Source organism: Neomonachus schauinslandi, chromosome 16, assembly GCF_002201575.2.
Source record: "Neomonachus schauinslandi chromosome 16, ASM220157v2, whole genome shotgun sequence".
Lineage (NCBI taxonomy): Eukaryota > Metazoa > Chordata > Mammalia > Carnivora > Phocidae > Neomonachus > Neomonachus schauinslandi.
In genome coordinates this window covers 5,973,953-5,986,785 of record NC_058418.1, presented here as the reverse complement: position 1 = coordinate 5,986,785, position 12,833 = coordinate 5,973,953, and the positions used below count along the sequence as shown (strand labels likewise).

The window sequence follows — 12,833 nt, the reverse complement described above, 5'->3', positions numbered from 1 at the left end:
CTTCACTCGCTGTATTCCAGCCACACTGGCCTCCTTCTTCCTCTGACAGGCATGCTCCTGCCCCAGGGCCTTTGCACCCGCTGCTCCCTCTCCTTGGAATTAATTCTCTGCCCCTAGATTTCCACATGGCTCACTTTCTCGCTTCATTCAGGTTTTTGCTCAAACGCCACCTCTTTGGAGAGGGTTTCTCTGGCCACCTCGTCAAAATAGCTCCCTATCCCGTTCCCTGTTTTATTTTTATTTATATGATGGCCACTATATGCCAGGCATTCTTCTAAGCCAGTATTAGCTCATTTTCTTCATAACGCTATCTCCGTCAAATGACATTTCTCTTTTACTTGTCTCGTTAGCATCTCTCCCCCACTACATCGTGAGTTTTATATAGGGCATGATTTTGCAGCACCCAGCACCTGGAATAGCGCCTGGGCCACCGAAGCTGTTCAATAAAAAGTTGCTGAAGTCTTCCACCCTTTGTCTTGGCCCCCGGCTCGACTCCTCTCTCCAGCTCCCCATTGATGCAATTCAACCAGCATTCACAAAGCACCTCCTTGGTCTCACCCTCTCCATGTAACAAGCATGCCAAGGATGCTTGCATGGTCCCATTCTATAGGACAGGCTCAGAGAGGGCAAATCTGTGCCCAAAGTCACACAGCTGGTGAGTGGAGCAGCTAGGTAGGACTCAGTCGTGGCCTCTGAAGCCTAGGGCTCATCTATGTCTTGTGGGTGCACAGCTCAGGTTGCCCAATTCAGTCACTGGACAGCAAAGTAAGCTCAGTTAGTTTTCTGGGTGCTTTTGTGAGTGTGTGAGAGAGTGTGTGTGTTCAAGTGTGTCCATGCTGACCCCCAATGAGACTGTTAGCTGTCGTGTGTGTGTTTGTGTGTGTCTGCCCGCCTCCACCACCACCTTGCCTAGCCCAGGGCCAGACCATCTCCACGGGCCCAACCAGCAATACACCCTACACCTCGAGAACCTCGATTTACTGGTGTCCAACACTGATCTCACGGCATTGCAATTCCTCGTTACACATCTGCCTCTTCGCCAGATATGAACTCCCCCCCCAACTCCGCAGGACAGGCACCATGCTGAGTCTGATTCATCTCACATCGGTAGGTGCCCACGAAACATGCACGGGGAAGTATGAGGATGAAGGATACGGAGCCGAGTCACTCAAAATTCATTTGTTCAAGCCATTCATTCATTCAGTGAGTCATTCAGTCTATCGCAGAGCAAACACCTGATGAATATTCTGAGGGGGGCTCTGTGTAGTCTTGGGGCAAATTCAAGGTAGCTGATTTATAATTCATCCGTCCACTCACTCATTCAACAAAGATGCACCGAGGCCTACTACGTCCTGCGGCCTTGGGACAGAGTAACTGATCGGACTGAGCCCTCACCCTTGAGGAGCTCCCAGCCAATAAACATGGACCTGACCTTCACCAGCAGGGGAGAGACGGGCATGTCAGGAGGCCAGAGGAGGAGAGAGCTGGGAAATCTGTCAGACCCAGCTCTGGCCCTTGGGAAGCTTAAGGTCTGAGAGGAAAAACAAGGGAGGGAGAAGTACAAAATGAACTATATCTGTCAAGCATCTACTTGCTAAGCACCATGCCAAGAGCAAAAGCAAAACATCCACCCCCTTGATCCTTCGCGCCGTAGGTGTTACTGACCCATTGCACGGAGGAGAAAGGAGAAGCTCAAGGAGGGGAAACGACTGGGTCATCCGACTAAGAGTAATTGCTCCCACACTCTAATTCTGTATACTAAGTTTTCCCTGTTGAAATTCACAGTACGGTTTCCAGGTCCTGACTAACAAGGCTGCCTTCTGGGGACGAGTGCTTAACATACATGGTCTTTCCTCCCCTTCAATCAGCTGACGTCATCCCCACCACAGGGAGAGGACAGAGCCTGGGAGAGGGCACAGGGCTTGTCTGGGGGGCTGTGGTCTGCCCACAGGCATGCGCAGAGGCCGTGGAGCGGGGGAATCTGGGCAGGAGGCCTGCGTCAGGGAGCAGGAGAGACAGAAACACCGGGGAGGGGAAGTGACAGCACCGCGTTGGTTGGGTCTGACAAACACTGAGTTCTCCCTCGGCAGAGCAGACTGCTCGCTGCCACAAGGCAACACGTGGCTACCTGCCACGTCTCCGGCACTGCAAGTTCTGATGAAGCAGAAGGGGCTGGGGCTGTCTTGGAAGACTTCCTGGAGGAAGGGGAGAGGAGGTTGGCAGACCAGCACCAGCTTGCCAAGCCCTGCTCTGCGGAGTCCCTGAGGCACCCCTCCAAGGGCAGGAAGCCCTGGAAAATAGGGAAGGAGACTGAGGGGCTGACTTGCGCAGGATCCGCCTGGGGCTGGGGTCAGTAGGCTGAGAGCCACACTGGCTGGTTTGTGAGGCTCCCTGCCGGCTTTTTACCGCTCACCTTCACGACTCCCGAGGTGGGGGCTGTCCACCCAGCCCCGAATTGCTACAACTTGCAATATACTCTTGTCCCCTTCCGGGCTGGGGTTTGGCCTTTCCTCTGTCCCCTGCAGCACCCCCCAAACGCACTGCAGGTGCTCCATGGACAGCTGAATGGAGACACACAGGAAAGGGGGCCCGGGGAGCAACTTTCCCTTCTGGCAACGGTCCTGATGTGCTCTCTGCCCTCTGGTTTGTTGAACCGGGCTGTGCCCACTGCCTAGAACACGCCTTCTCTCGTTCCTACTCAGCTGACTCCTGCTCATCTTGGCACAGGTGCCACATTTTCCGAGACCCATCTCCACCCCAACCCCAAGGCCAAGCCCAGATTCCGGGCCCCCACGACTCTGGACTGTAATGGGAAGGCATGCCTGGCAGAGGGGCTGTCTGTCTCGCTCACTGCCTGGTCCTCAGCACGGGGAAGGTGCTCAGTAAATATCTGTTGAATGAATGAAGGAAACGGATGAATGAATGAAACGAACAAATGAACGAATAAATGAATGGACGAATGAATGAAACAGTGATGGAACAGAGGACGCAGGGAGTCTGGGAGGCCGGGGGCAGGAGGAGGACCCGGGCCTGCACTGCCAGAGCAGACCTTATTGTAGAGGGCGCAGATGTGCAAGGCCGTGTTCCCCGAGGCGTTCTGGGCTCCGGGCTCAGCCCCGTAGAAGAGCAGGTGTTCCAGGTGCTGAGAGTGACCCCGCTGGCAGGCCTGGGGGGCGGGGGACAGGGAACCCAGGAGGCCACATCAGACTCTCCCAACCACGGCATGTATCTATTGCCTGAGGCCAGGAAACCCTGCATCTCCCTCTCCCTCTCCTTTCAGCCTCCATTCCTGCCCAGGGGCCCAGACTGTCAGCTTCCTGGGTCATTGCAAGACCCAGGTGCCTGGCCTGGCCCCTCGAGAGGCTCAAGAGACCATCCCCACCCATCTCAGGGGTCCAGATGTCCAGTCCCCGGTCCATGCCCCCTTAGGGTCCTGGTGTTGCCTCCTCCCATCTTTTTCTCTTTGGAGACCATGCTCCTCCAGCCTCCATACTCTATGAGGACCTCAGCATCTGGATCCCCAGCTCTTTGCACCAGGGTCTCTGATCCTTGCTCTGATCAGGGCCTAGGCACCCCCCCGCCCCCCCCCCCCCCCCCCCCAATCCCTCCTGGCCGAGTCCGGAGCACCTGGTGAATCTCCTGCCAGCCATTCTCATCAGCTATGCCCAGCTGGGCCCTGTTGTACAGGAGGAGCTCACAGCAGCGGGGGTCGCCCCCCACCATCGCCGTATGGAACAGAGGGGTCAGGCCTCGGCGGTCCTTGTAGTTGGGGGAGCCCCCAAGGTCCAGGAGTGCCTGAGGAGGGAGACAAGACAAAAGACAGTCCCACCAGTGCTGGATCAACCTGAAGGACCAGTGGGGCAGGGAGTCTCGGGTGACCCACACTGGCCAAGGCTGTTGTGGGTTCTGCCACGATGCCCTTGTGTGACCTTGAGCCTGGCCCTTCCACCCATGGCTGACTTTGGATGAGCCACTGAAGGAGCCTGGTGCCTCAGCGCCTCATCCGAGCAGCAGGACGGTCATGTGGGACCACATGAGAGCAGAGTCTGGACGTGGGAGGACCCCTGGCCAAGCAGGAGGTGTGGTTGGGACGGGATCCCAAGGATGGGACGCAGAAGGAGACCTGGGAAAAGGGCTAGCTCGGACCAAAGTGAGTGGGTCAGCCTCACTGAGGCTGGGGGCTGGGGGGCAGGGGGGCAGGGGGCGTCCAGGAACAGCTCTGGGCACAGAGGCTGGTGGAGCTGAGCATCATTAGAGGACTGTCAGCCCCAGCCGTGTGAGGACAGCCTGCGGCAGCGCTGTCCCCCAGAATGTTTGCAGTGACAAAAACAGCCTGCAACCTCCCCATCCAACACGGCAGCCACATGTGGGCTCTTGAGCGCTAGAATGTGCTAGTGAGCCTGAGGAACAGAAATGTTCATCTTAGTTCACTTTAATTAACTTAAGTCTAAACAGCCCCATGTGGCTAGTGGCTAGAGGATTGGACAGAGCAGGTCTGGAGGCCGGGGGTGGGGGTGAGAGCAGATCTGCCTGGCGGAAGGGAGCAGACTGGGGGTACATCTAGAGGGTTTGTCAATTCCAAGCGCCTAAGCAGATCTTTGTGGCTGGCATCTGACTGCATTTAGGGTCTTCAGGACAGCTGGAAAAGGGAAGGGAGGGTCCATGAAGCTGGAGCATCTGTGAGCTGGGTGTTTATCAACAGCTACATATCTTTGGGGGCAGTCTATTCTGACCTGTGTATGAAGAGGGATCAAGTGCCATTGGGGTGGGGGGAGAGGAAGAGGATTTTTAAAATAAGACCACAAAAGCCGACTCCATGTGTGTATTTTGCGGGGATACGGGTTTGTCTATCTGGGAAAGTGCATTTTAGTTATGAAGCAGGGGGAGGGGCTGCGTCTGCAGGGTATGTGTGTGCCAAGGAGGGTCTGTATCTGGGGGCACAGCAGGTTGCTCACTGTGTACTTTAAGGAACAGAGGAGGGAGGGTCTACACTTGAGGGAGACAGAGGCCGGGTTGGTGGTGAGCTGGGTCAGAGGGAACCAGAACGTCTGGGTAGCAGGACAGTACAGGTATTAGGATCTCCCTGGGGAAAGCTCTGTGTGACCATCCTCTGTAGTGTGGGTGCATCTGGGGATCAGCAGAGGGTCTCGGATCCCCTTGGAGGAGTGAGCATGGGGTCTGCGTGTTTGTCAGGCTATGGAAAGGGGCTTTGTATTTGGGACACAAAGAGAGACTATTTTTAACAAATCTAAAGAACTGAGGCTTGAGAGAGAACACACGGGAAAGGGAGAGGAGTCTGAGGGAAGAGCAGACGTGGCATCCCCATGGGGACGTGGGAGGGGACCTCCAGGAGGCGAGATGAGAGGCAAAGGGGAGACCAGATGGCCTTGTGGGGTCAAGGGAGATGAAGGGGAGGAGGAGGGTGGGTCTGGGGCAACTCGCTGCAGTTCAGCCTGCTGTTAGGGGACCACTGCAATCTGGGGGACGGTCCCGGGGGTCTGGCACCTCACCGTGAGAGCGAGGCAGTGACGGGCACACGCAGCTTTGTGCAGCGCTGTCATGCCATCCCGGGCCCGGAAGTCGATGTGGGCCCCTCCCAGGCACAGGGTTCGAATCACCTCTACAGAGCCTTCCGTCTGGGCAGCCAGAGTCAGGGGGGTCTCTAAGGGGCAGGAAAGGCCAGTCACATGCAGCCCTTATGCCTCGTTCTTGGCTCCCCCCACCTCTTCCAAAGCCCCCGGTTCCCTCCCTACCTCCTGAATCCGAGTCATGATAATTGGGGTCCAGCCCCTTGTCCAGCAGCCGCGCCACCTTGTCGGACGTCCCGAGCTGCACGTACTCCAGGAACTTCTTCAACCCCGTCTGAGCCATGGACAAGAGAGAGAAGACAGGCCGGTCAGGGAGCAAGGGAGAAAAGCTGGGGTCTTGAGCAGCGCTGTCCAGTGGAAATACACAGCGAGCCGCGTGTGGCATTGCAAAGTCTCTAGTAGCCACCTTTAAAAAAAAAAAAAAAGGAAGGGGCACGGTTGATTGTACCGAAATTCATCTAAGTGACCTATCTTTTTAACCTAATATATCCACAATATTACCGTATCAACAGGTAATCCATAGGAAATTTATCAATGAGAAAGTTTACTCTTTTGGGATACTGAGTCTTCGAAATCCGGTGTGCATTTCACACTCACAGCGAGTCTCAGTTTGGACCTGCCACACCAGAAGTGCTTGGGAGCCGTATGTGGCCGGTGGCTCCCGGAGTGGATGGCGCAGGTCTGGAGGGATGGAATATTTGGGGGAGGACAGACACGAATGCATGGTGCGGTCAGGGTGGGGGATGAGGAGAGGCCAGGGACTTTTTTCCCAAGTGTCAAGAATCTTTCTCTTCACCTCTGGCTAAAGCAGCCCCCTGGCTTCCTCCCAGATCTTAGGGGACCAGGGGAGACACAGGGGACATATGGTCGGAGGCTGGGAGGGCAACATGGCTCTATGTGGCCAGGGGTGGGAGACATCCTAGGAGAGGTTTAGGCTATGGGATTGGGGGAGCTGCGGGGTGTCTATAAAACAGCCCTGAGGCAGAGGGACACTGTGTCAGAGTCCAGGCCAAGTGGGGGGAGGCAGGGCCCCTGCGTGGGTATGGGGGACCCAGAGATGAGATGGGAGAGCCCAAGGAAGAAGAAAGTGAGAGCCAGGGGGAAATGCTGTGGGCCTGGGCAGAGCAATGAGGGGCAGAGGGAGGGGGGGACGAAGAAGGGCTATGATGGAGAGAAGGGGGTGGCATTTGGGGCTGTCCCAAATGCAACATAGCATCTCAAGTGAGTGGGGGACCCTGGCAGAGGAACAGAAGGGGCTGGGGAACGTGGAGGGCTGCTGTGGGGAAGAGGTGGGAGAGGAAGTGGGAAAGTGGTGGTGGGGAGGGCTCCGGGTCTCTGTGGGGGGGATACTGGGGGGTAAGCGCCAGCAGGGTTTTCTCACCTTCGTGTGCAATTTGGCCAGCTGCTTCTCATCCAGGTTGGTCTGTTTGTAAACCCGGGTCTTGTATCGAAACTGTGGCCAGGGGTGTATGAGGGGAGAGACACAGAGACTTGGAATCAGGGGCCTGGGGAGGAGGCTGGACTCCTTTTGAGCCAGTGGGGGGGGTCATCTCAGGGTCAAGGTGGAAACAGCCCTGGAGCCTTGGCTGGGTGGCAGAGGAGTGCGGGGCTGCTGCGGAGTATATGGACTGCAACCCCTGATGTGGAGGAGTAGGAGTCTGGACCCCGCACAGAATGTTCTAGAACACCTACTGTAATTGTGAATCCTTTCCCACTTTGAAAGGCAAGGAGAAGCTTGGGGCAGGGAAGTGATTTGCCCAAGGCCACTCTGTTGATCAGAGGCAGAACACGCTGTCCTTTGAACTCAGGCCTCTCTGACTCTAATCCTGAGGGGATCTGGAGGAGCCCACTGGGTTTTCCCTTGCAAGGGCATGACTGGGAGAAAAATGGGGCAAGCCTTCTCTCCTCTGTGACCAAGCTGGGCAGGCTGTGGGCCTCACCTCCAGGTAGGGCACCCCCTTCTCAAAAGACTGGGGGTACTCCCGAAGTAGCCGTTCCTCCTCCAGAAAGTTGGCATCGCGGCCTGAGGTGGCCGGCTGGAACAGACCGTAGTTGAGCACGTCCTGCAGGCTCTCGCTCAGGGCGCAGAGCACCTGCTGCTTGGCTGTCCAGATGGTGGCATCAGGGTTGAACCGCAGACATTTCTGGTTGGGGAGGTGACAGGGAGGAGCCTGAGGTGGTTTGGAAAGGTGGGGGGGGGTGATTCTGGGGATAGGAGGGGGGCCTGGGGGAAGCATGTGGGGGTCTGAAAATGGGGCCCAAAGGGGGCGGACGCCCAGCACCAGAAGCCTCCTCCTGCGGGTTGGGGTCCCTGTCCCCCACTGGTCAGCGGGCCGTCAGTCACTCACTGTCTGGTGCAGGTCCGGGATGCCAATCCTGAAGACCATCATGCTGAAGTGGGCGTCGTCCGGGACAGACATGGAGCGGCCCTGGAGGCCTCGGGTGGAGGCCAGACTACCAGGTGCTCCGCTGCCCTGGCCCCTGGTCCCCCGGGGGCCTCTGCTGGGCCCGTCTGGGGAGCTGTCGGACTCTGAGCCCCCCTCGGGACACTCGCTGGCACTGTGGCGTTCCTCGTCCTCGCTTGACGCGGGGCTGTGGGTCATCGTGGGGCCACGGGGCGACAGGGGACAGCAGCATCACAGGCGGCTGCTGGGGGGCCAAGGGCGGCTGTCAGATGAGGAGCCCGGACTCTTCGGAGGTGGCAGGCAGCCTTGTGGGTGAGCGGTCGAGGGCTGCCACCCCACATGCCCCAGGCTGGCAGGAAGGAGGCTGGACACACCCCCAGATACTCCTGCCGCCTCTGCTCACACACGCCTATCCCTGCCATGCTTCCAGCGCGTCTCCTTCCCTGCCCTTGGCCCTGCTCGCAGCCCCCCACCCCTCCTGCGCCCCACTTTGCCGCTGACCCAGCATGGCAGTGTCCCAGAAACCGCAGAATCACCGCGGGAGCTACTGGCCCACTTTGGCAGGTCACGGAAAATGCAGCTAAAATTAGCTGAGGACAGACAGGTGGACGACCCCCCGGCATCCTGCCCTCCTGGCCCCAGCCTGGCCCCTCACCCGAGGCCCTCTCGTCCTCCTCCTGGATAGCTGGTCGGGCGAGGCTGGGACGTAGTAATGGGGAGACAGAGGTGCTGTGAGTCTGGGGCGGCAGAAGTGGGAGGCCGCGTGGTGCCCGGGAGCGGTGCCCGGGAGTGGGGAGCGGTGGAGCTGGTGACTGCACTCAAGTGTGGCTGACAACGTGTGCAGAGGACTGCTGGGAATCAGTGTCCCAGGGGAGCGGGGACACTCAGATGCAGGTGTCACGGGGCAAACTATCATGCATGGGGCGTCCCCGAGGGAACCACAAGACGCGGCCTCTGCAGGCTGTTGGGGGCATCCTGAGAAGGGTGTGGGCGGGTGGGGACACTGGCCTGGGTGGGCCGGCTGGTGCTGGTAGTGTGGTGGCCTGGGTCAGTGTGGGGTGGCTGTGGATAACCTGAAACTACAGCACAGGGGAATGGCATTGCCTGGTACTGGCCGGTGCGCTCTGAGGGAGACTGGGGGGCTGGGAGGGTGGCTAAGAGTGGGGTGATGGTCTGGGGGACTGGGGTGGGAGGTCATCTCACGTCCCCAATATTGTCTCCCAAGGTGGCCTTATAAGCCTGGGTCCCAAATGGGGTCCGCCTCCCTCTTCTTCTCCCAGTCTCCCACCCCAGCACCGGAAACCAGAATGTCTGGTCTGGTCCCTCCCCCCCACACCAGGCCCAGCTCCTGCACCGTTGCCATGGAGATGGGAAGCAGTGGAGGGTACTGCTGACTTTGGGGGAGTGGGGATGGGCTGGGGGGGTTGGGGAGGGAAGACAAAATGAGTGTGCAGGGAGGACAGTTCCAAGAGCTGTGGGTGAGCGAGCAGCTTAACCACGAGCTGGCCAACCCCTCCCCCATGCGTGGCCAGGCTGAGAAGCCCCCTCCCCCTTCCAGGTACCCAGCAGAGCTGCCCCACCTTGCCCTTGCGGAGGCCCCCTGGCCTCCTACCCGCAGGACTCCACATCCCACCTCCGGACCGCAGCCCGCTGCCACTCCCCCTCGGCTGACCCTGGCTGACCCCAGCCTCACCCGGGCACTAATGGGGTGGCCCGGGGGATGAAAGCAAAGCTGGCCCGGGCTCCCCCGCGCGTGCGGCTGCCCCCAACCCCCCAGACCAGCTCCGGCCCCTCCCCCTCAGGCCCGAGGGAGGGAGCGGGCACACTCCGCCGGGGCGGCATGAATCAAACGCTCCGCGGCTAAGAATAGCTGGCACGCAGCTGGTACTGAGACGGGCTGGGGAATGGGGGGGGGGGGGGGGGTGGAGAAGGGGAGAGAGGGGGTGCCCTGGGAGGCTGTGGGGGGACAGGGGGCGGCTGGTGTGGCCGAGAGCGGGGCCCGGGAGAATGAATGGAGGCGGAGAGGGGCGGGGAAAGGCGGGGAGAGAAGCCGGGGCTGGGGCCGAGAAACTGGTGGGGGAGAGCCCCGGGCCGGGGAGAGGGGGCGGGGGCACCCGGGAGCGGGACTCGGAGGCGGGAGCCGAGGGGGCGCGCCGGCCGGTGGAGAAGCGAGAGGAGACGGGTGGGGATGAGGGGAGCTTGTGAAGGGGGTGGGAGAGGATTGGAGGAGCCTAGAAGGAGAAGCAGGAGCTAGAGGGGGTCGAAGGGGGCGGAGGAGGCCAAGGCCCAGACCCCCGACGGAGGGGCAGGGAACCAGGGTGACCTGGGGGAGGGGCCTCGCGCAGTGGGGCTGCAATAGGGGTCTACGGGCCCTGGTAAGCCGGGGTGCGCTAGGCGGGGGAGTGGCCGGGCTGGGCCAGGAGGTGGGTACAGCGACCGAGCCCTTGGCCTGGGTGCGCGGGGAACCGGGTTCGGGCTGGGGGCCTTACTGGCGGGGGATGGGGGGCGCATCCTCCCCTCAAGTCTGCTATCTGGGACGGGGCACGGGGGACCAGGGCGTAACCCAATTTGGCGTCGCCCGGGGCAACGCTCCCCTCCTCACCCCCACCCCCCACCGCACACCCGGGCCCGGAGCCCGGCGCGCGGCCAAGGACGTCCGGGGCGCCCCCGCCCCCTCCCGCGGCCCCGGCCCCGCAGCTCCCCCAAAACCCTGGGTTTTCGGCCCCCTTACCTGCCTGGCGGGGCTGCTGAGTCCCGGTCGGCGGCGCCCGCGGCCCCTCCCCCCTCCCCCCACCCCCCACCCCCCCGGAGACGGGGGACCCTCAGGCCATGCCCCACCGCCCCGGAGGGCGAGCGGGCCGGGGAGGGGGCGGGCGGGGGCCGGGGGGGAGGGCGGGGGGGCCGAGGACCTCACCCCCCCCGCGGGCCGGGCCTGGCCATCCGCAGAGCGCCCCCCCTTCTGCCGCGGCCGCCGCGCCCCTCCGGGCTAGCCCGCCCCCGGCTCGGTCCGGCCGGCTCCGGGCGCGGCGTCTCCGCCTGCTCTTCCTCCTCCTCTTCCTCAGGCCGCCGCCGCCGCCGCCCGCTCCGCGCCTCCTCTGCCTCCCTTCTCGCTCTCTCGCTCTCACTGTCTCTCCCTCACCCTGTCTCTCTCTCTCTCCCTCCCTCTCTCCCTCCCTCCCCTCCCTCCGCCCTCTCCCCTCCCTCCGGAGCCGGCGGAGGAGACATCGCCCCTCCCCGCGCCCCCAAACCTCGCCCATCCCCCCCGCCGGCTCCGGCCCCTCCCCCTGCCCTCCCCCACCACTCCTCATCGCCACCGGATAACCCAACCCGGCTCTACCCCTGCTTGCCCCCCTACCCGGACTATGGGGCCCCGCCCCCCTAAGGGTGCCGCTCCACACACACACCCCAGGACCGCCCCTTCCCACAGCGCTTCCCAACCCGTCTACACACAGTAGGGCGCAATAAATATTTGTTGCTAGACTCTAGACTTCCAAATTGGATTGTGAGAGCTATAGATTCCCGTCCCCCCAAACACACACACACACACACACACACACACACACATCTTCCCCCAAGGCACAGGTGCTTAGCTGGCCCTGCACGTGCGCACATTCCCCCACATACACGCTCTCCAGGGCATGCATGACCTAACATACCTGGAGTGGACATCACCACAAACACACCCAGCTACAACATGTACATATCACACCCGAGTGCCAGAGCGTCCGCGCACCACATCATCAACCACCCCCCACAGGGGCCCGCAGGATGCTCAGATCTCCAGCTCACACGCACCCAGACACAGACACACACAACTGTCAGGAGTCGTGTGCATGCAGCACCATCACACCCACCCACCTCACCATCCCTCTCACAGGTCTGCACACACCCATTTAGATGGACAACACTGTGCCATAGCCCCCCTCCACAGCTGACATTTCTTGAGCACTTCGTGTGTGCCATGCTCTGCTCTGGATTTACTCATCAACTTCTCCTACCAATCCTATGGGCTATGGACTTTCACCATCCCCATTTTCCAGAGGGGGAAACTGGGGCACAGAGAAGCTAAGTAACTTGGAGCCCAAGGTCACCTAGCCATAAAGAGGTGGTACCAAGGATCAGGGACAGGCAGGCTGGCTCAGTCTTTATACCACTGTTGTTCACTACTAGGCACACCATCGCTGCATGTCTTCCTTCATTGCACACAGACACTCCCAAGGTCTCCTCAAAGCTCGGGTCTCTGGTGCCCGGGACATACCAGAGAGACAGGGCAGGTCCCATAGGGCAATGGTGAGAGTGTCCCCAGAGCCCAGGCGCCTACCCTTCTTCCAGCTCCACCAGCGCCTCCAGGGCGGCCAGCTGGAGCACAGGCCCCTGCAGAGGGCAGTTCTGAGACACCTCCGGCCGCATCTCCAGCTGTGGGCTCCAGCGTACCGAGGTCTGAGCCAGCCCAGCCCTGGAAGGCCTCGCTCCGGATGCATACCCATCAGCCCAGGTGGTGAGCACCCGGGCCCGGGGAGAGAACAGCTGCCCACACTGCCACCAGCAGCGACAGAGGCCATGCACCCCTCTACAGTTTACAAGGCCTTTCCTAGCCTGTGCATTATCTCTTGAGGCCTCCAGCTGCTAGGAGGGGTCCCCAGGCCCCTAATAGGCAGCCAAAAGGGCCAGGGGGTAAGCAGCCTGCCCTCATGTCACACTGCCTTCTGCTTTCTTGGAAAAGGGAAGGCTGGATGAGTGGATTTCCAAGACCCCTCCTGGGGCTCCCAGCAGCTGAGGGCCGATGCCCCTGCTTAGAGCCAGAAGCCTTGGCTAGCCGCTGCCACACTGATGACCTCCA

General features: G+C 60.7%; 1 protein-coding gene across 1 annotated transcript in view; it reads right to left on the bottom strand.

Annotated features, from left to right (window-relative positions):
- The window catches only part of SHANK1 (SH3 and multiple ankyrin repeat domains 1), a 41,067-nt gene extending 32,835 nt beyond the window's left edge, over positions 1-8,232 (bottom strand). The window contains 7 exon segments of the mRNA XM_044922211.1: positions 3,050-3,166; positions 3,628-3,795; positions 5,511-5,662; positions 5,754-5,862; positions 6,970-7,041; positions 7,529-7,732; positions 7,937-8,232. Of these exon segments, the coding sequence (XP_044778146.1) occupies positions 3,050-3,166; positions 3,628-3,795; positions 5,511-5,662; positions 5,754-5,862; positions 6,970-7,041; positions 7,529-7,732; positions 7,937-8,191 (1,077 nt within the window). The 5' untranslated portion in view covers positions 8,192-8,232.
- Between the last annotated feature and the right edge of the window lie 4,601 nt (positions 8,233-12,833).